The 3803-nt window shown below is 59.3% G+C and overlaps 1 protein-coding gene across 4 annotated transcripts in view; it reads left to right on the top strand.

Annotated features, from left to right (window-relative positions):
- NCAM1 (neural cell adhesion molecule 1) overlaps positions 1–3803 on the top strand; it is a 254244-nt gene that overhangs the window by 233049 nt on the left and 17392 nt on the right. For all 4 annotated transcript variants that reach the window (XM_019510735.1, XM_019510744.1, XM_019510753.1 and 1 more), the window contains 2 exons: positions 2065–2272; positions 2924–3040. In XM_019510735.1, the coding sequence (XP_019366280.1) occupies positions 2065–2272; positions 2924–3040 (325 nt within the window). The remainder of the gene's footprint in view (positions 1–2064; positions 2273–2923; positions 3041–3803) is intronic.

The following is a 3803-nucleotide window of genomic DNA, read 5'->3' on the forward strand; positions in this document are numbered from 1 at the left end:
TGCCTGGATGTAGTCTTTGAGGCTAGTAAAAAAGCTGGAAGGCACCAGCATTGCATCCTCATGTAAATGCACAGCCCCAGATGCTGCCGGTGGGTTTTCAGACCTGCTCCAGCCAACGCTCTGGGAAGGTTAGTGACTGGCTGTAGGCGCCTGCCGTGCCCTGCTTTGCTGAGAGCAGGGACTGGGTAGGTGGGGGGCTCTGGAAGTGGACGGGCGTGTCTAATGGCCGCACAAAGGTGGCTAGCCCAGTGCAAATCTCTCAGCTCAGCAGCTCAGGAAGAGCAAGCCTGCAGAAAACAGCGAGAGCAAGACGCTTTTTAAAAGTGCCGTGTGAGTTTGGAGCAGCAGCAGTGTGCGGGGAGGGGTGTCTGGGTGCGGGCTTCACCAGGGTGGCAGACGCTGGGGTTGGGTGGTTCTGTGGGAGTGGAATTCACCTCTGTGACACTGCGGTGCCCCTGTACCCTGCTCTGAAAGCACTTGCTGAGCCAGGATGCACCCTTCAAGGCCAGGTCCAAGGGGACATGTCCAGTGTGTCCCTGTTGCCTCAGTGGCTCAGCTCCTCAGCATCTTATAATGCATTTATCCTTAGAGTTGCTGAAAGTTGATTTTGCACAGGGTGCATGCACGTGTGTGTCCACTTGCGTGGAGAAGGGGCAGCGCATGCTCTGTGTGCACAGGCATAGGTCAGTGCATGAGAGTTCTCTGCACACGGTGCTGAAGTTATCTTGGGAAATCATGTACGTGTTCGTGAGTGTGACTGACACCCATCCATGCCTGTGATCCTCAGAGGTGACCACCAGCTCTCTGCACACTCTCCCAGATGCACCCCCCGCTCCGGTGACAGCTGCACCATCAGCTCAGTGCCTGCTGCAGTCTCCAGACTCACTCCCTGCTGCTCTCTGCCCCTGCACCCCTCTTCCCCTCTCCTCAAAAGAAAGCCATTGGTTTCAGAGAAATCCCATCCCCACGTGTGCCTGCCACCCCCAGTGCTTCCATTGCTCCATGCTTGACTGCGGTTTAGCAGCTCCCCCCCACAACTCCCTGACTGCTAAAGCAGGGAGCTGAGAGAGCAGTTCCCTAGGAGGTCTGGTTCCTCCATCAGTCTGCGCCCCAGCTCTCCTAACCAGCCTCCACAGGACCCTTCACACCCACTAACATCTTCCCCCAGTGCTGCCTGCCCGCTGCCTGCCAGCTTGTAGGAGGGAGGTCAGAACTGCCCAGGACACCAAGCATGAGGGTGTCTGGCTGGGAGCAGGTGCCCTTGACACGACGGTGGGTGCACCTGGGCTGCATCCCACTCGCCACTGCTCCACATGTGCCACAGTCAGAAACGAGGCAAGGAGAGTGCCTGGGGGCACGGCCCATTGCCCCTTCCATGCAAGCTGCAGTCTGGGATGGGGGAAAGGGGCAGGATGTATCCCTGGCCTTCCCTGCCTCCTTGGGGCATGCGAAGAGGGAGCATGGAGCAGGGACATGCATTTCAGCAGGGCTTGGGAGCACGATGGAAGCAGCATAGGCTTGTTGAATCCCAGAGGGTGGGTGGCTGCCCTGTTGGGGCTAAAGTCTCCTGGGACAGGCTGCTGGGTGTCGGGTCCTGTTCCTCTTTTGTCCAGTGTGAGGTCACCCAGTGCTAGGACCCCACTGTGGTCACTAGCCAGCATGATGGAGCCGTGGTCCAGACCCTGGCTCTCCTTGAGCTGCTGCTGGCCACATCTGTAGGCTCCAGCTGTGTGTCCTGGCACCCTAGACCAGGCCTTTGCTTTCTGAAGGCAGAGAAGGCACTGGGTCCTTTTTGAGCCCGTTGGCCCTTGCCTGGGTCAGGATTGTTCCCTGCAGCCTGTTCTGCAGGCCCTTGTGCCACAGAGAGGAGAGGAGGAGGGTGAGTCCCACTGGATCTATCCCTTTGGAAGCTGAGGCAGTTGTCCTTAGGGTTCTTGGTGCAAGGATGGTGGGCACAGTCACCTGGGCATCTCGGTCCTGCAGCCCTGCCTCATCTCTGTTTGAGGACATGGTAACTTGGTTTTAACTGCGGCACCTTCTTCCCTTTTCCTTTGGTCTCTAAAGCCAGCAGCAGCCCCACATCGGGCCTGGGGACCGCTGCCATCGTGGGCATCCTCATCGTTATCTTCGTACTGCTGCTGGTGGCTGTGGATGTCACCTGCTACTTCCTGAACAAATGTGGCCTGGTGATGTGCATCGCGGTCAACCTGTGTGGCAAGTCCGGCCCTGGAGCCAAGGGCAAAGACATGGAGGAGGGCAAAGCCGCCTTCTCGTGAGTAACCCCTGCAACCACCACCAGTCCCCGTCCCCCCTGTAGCTGAGCATCCACGAGCTCTCTGTGGCCTCGTATTCCCCACCACGGCCTTGCTGGGGGACTTCCCTGCCCAGCAGAGCTTTGAGGCCATGGTCCATTCCCTAGGAAACACGTGCCCCCATTCTCCAGCCACTGCATTATTAATCCTGCCCTTTTCCAAGGACAGGGGGTCACTGTAGGTACTGGGTTGGAAGGCACCAGCTCTGCAGGAGGGGTTTGCCTCTGGGCTTTCCTGTTTCTGTTTCAAAGAGCTGGCATGTGCCTGATCCAGAGCCCAACCGTGGAAACTACCCGCTGCCCCGGCTCAGCTGAAGGAAGTGTCTGGAGAGCAGATGCTGATGCTCCATCCTCCTTGGGGAGGGCGCTGCCCAGGGAAGGAAGGTCTCCCAGCCGGGGAAGCAGTGGGGAGTCTTGGGCAGTTTACTCACTGCTGCCAGGCACCCGAATGGCCCCTTTGCTTTGTTTGCTGCAAAGGGAGGGGTGCAGAGGGCTGTGCTACTTTCCAGACCAGCCCTGTCCTGCCTGGGTTGCCACTACTGCTAGGTGCCAGGGGCGGGTGCTCAGCAGGCTGGGATCTGCATCCTCAGGCTTGCAGTCTGCTCATTGCAGGAAAGACGAGTCCAAGGAGCCCATTGTGGAGGTGCGGACCGAGGAAGAGCGGACCCCCAACCACGATGGGGGCAAGCACACGGAGCCCAACGAGACCACCCCGCTGACAGAGCCAGAGTATGTTGAGATTAGCGCGCGGCCCCTCCGGCTGTCTCATACCCTCTGGTCCCTCGCGTAGGTAACAAAGGGGGGCCGGGGTGGGGGAAGAGAGGAGCAAAGGTAACACCTCAAAACGGGCGCCCTGCCATGCCACAGGGAGGACCCCTGCTGCCCGACTCGTGCTCCGTGCGTGCACTGCATAGCACCTGGGGAGGAGCAGAGCCAAGTGCCATGCCTTAGAGATGCCCTAGCTGCCCAGCTCTTCCAGGGTGTGGTCAAGTGCACAGGCCTGCCCATGGCAAGGGATCCCTAGGTGGTGCCACCTCCTGGGTGAGCAACACCCTACACAGGTCAGGGCCACAGCGGTGATGACATGTTGGCATGCAGCCGCTCTGGGCAGAAGGGCCTGTGGGCACTGAGAGCAGCGGAGCAGCTGTGCTCTGCACCTGGGTTGGAGTTTGAGCCTGGTGTTGGGAATCCAGCAGTCCCGGCTGGCAGGAGGGGCGTGGGAGCTGCGTCCCAACCCTGTGCACACCAGAGAACTTGAACCATTCCTGCCTGGTTCGGTGCATCCACGCTAGCCTAATTTACTGAGTTTTACTCAGCAGCCTCATTGGTTCCTGCCTGAACTGTTCCCAAGGCCCTGTCCTCGGGGTACGTAGCCCGCGGTTCCCAGTCCGGCTCCCAGCACAGCATTATGGGAGACTCTGCGAGATTGCTGACACACACTGGGAAAGCAGTGGATGGAGCAGTTGAACTGCGCCCGGTGGTTTGTACCTAC

This window comes from Gavialis gangeticus, unplaced genomic scaffold (assembly GCF_001723915.1).
Source record: "Gavialis gangeticus isolate Ggan-Ray unplaced genomic scaffold, GavGan_comp1, whole genome shotgun sequence".
NCBI classification, from domain to species: domain Eukaryota; kingdom Metazoa; phylum Chordata; order Crocodylia; family Gavialidae; genus Gavialis; species Gavialis gangeticus.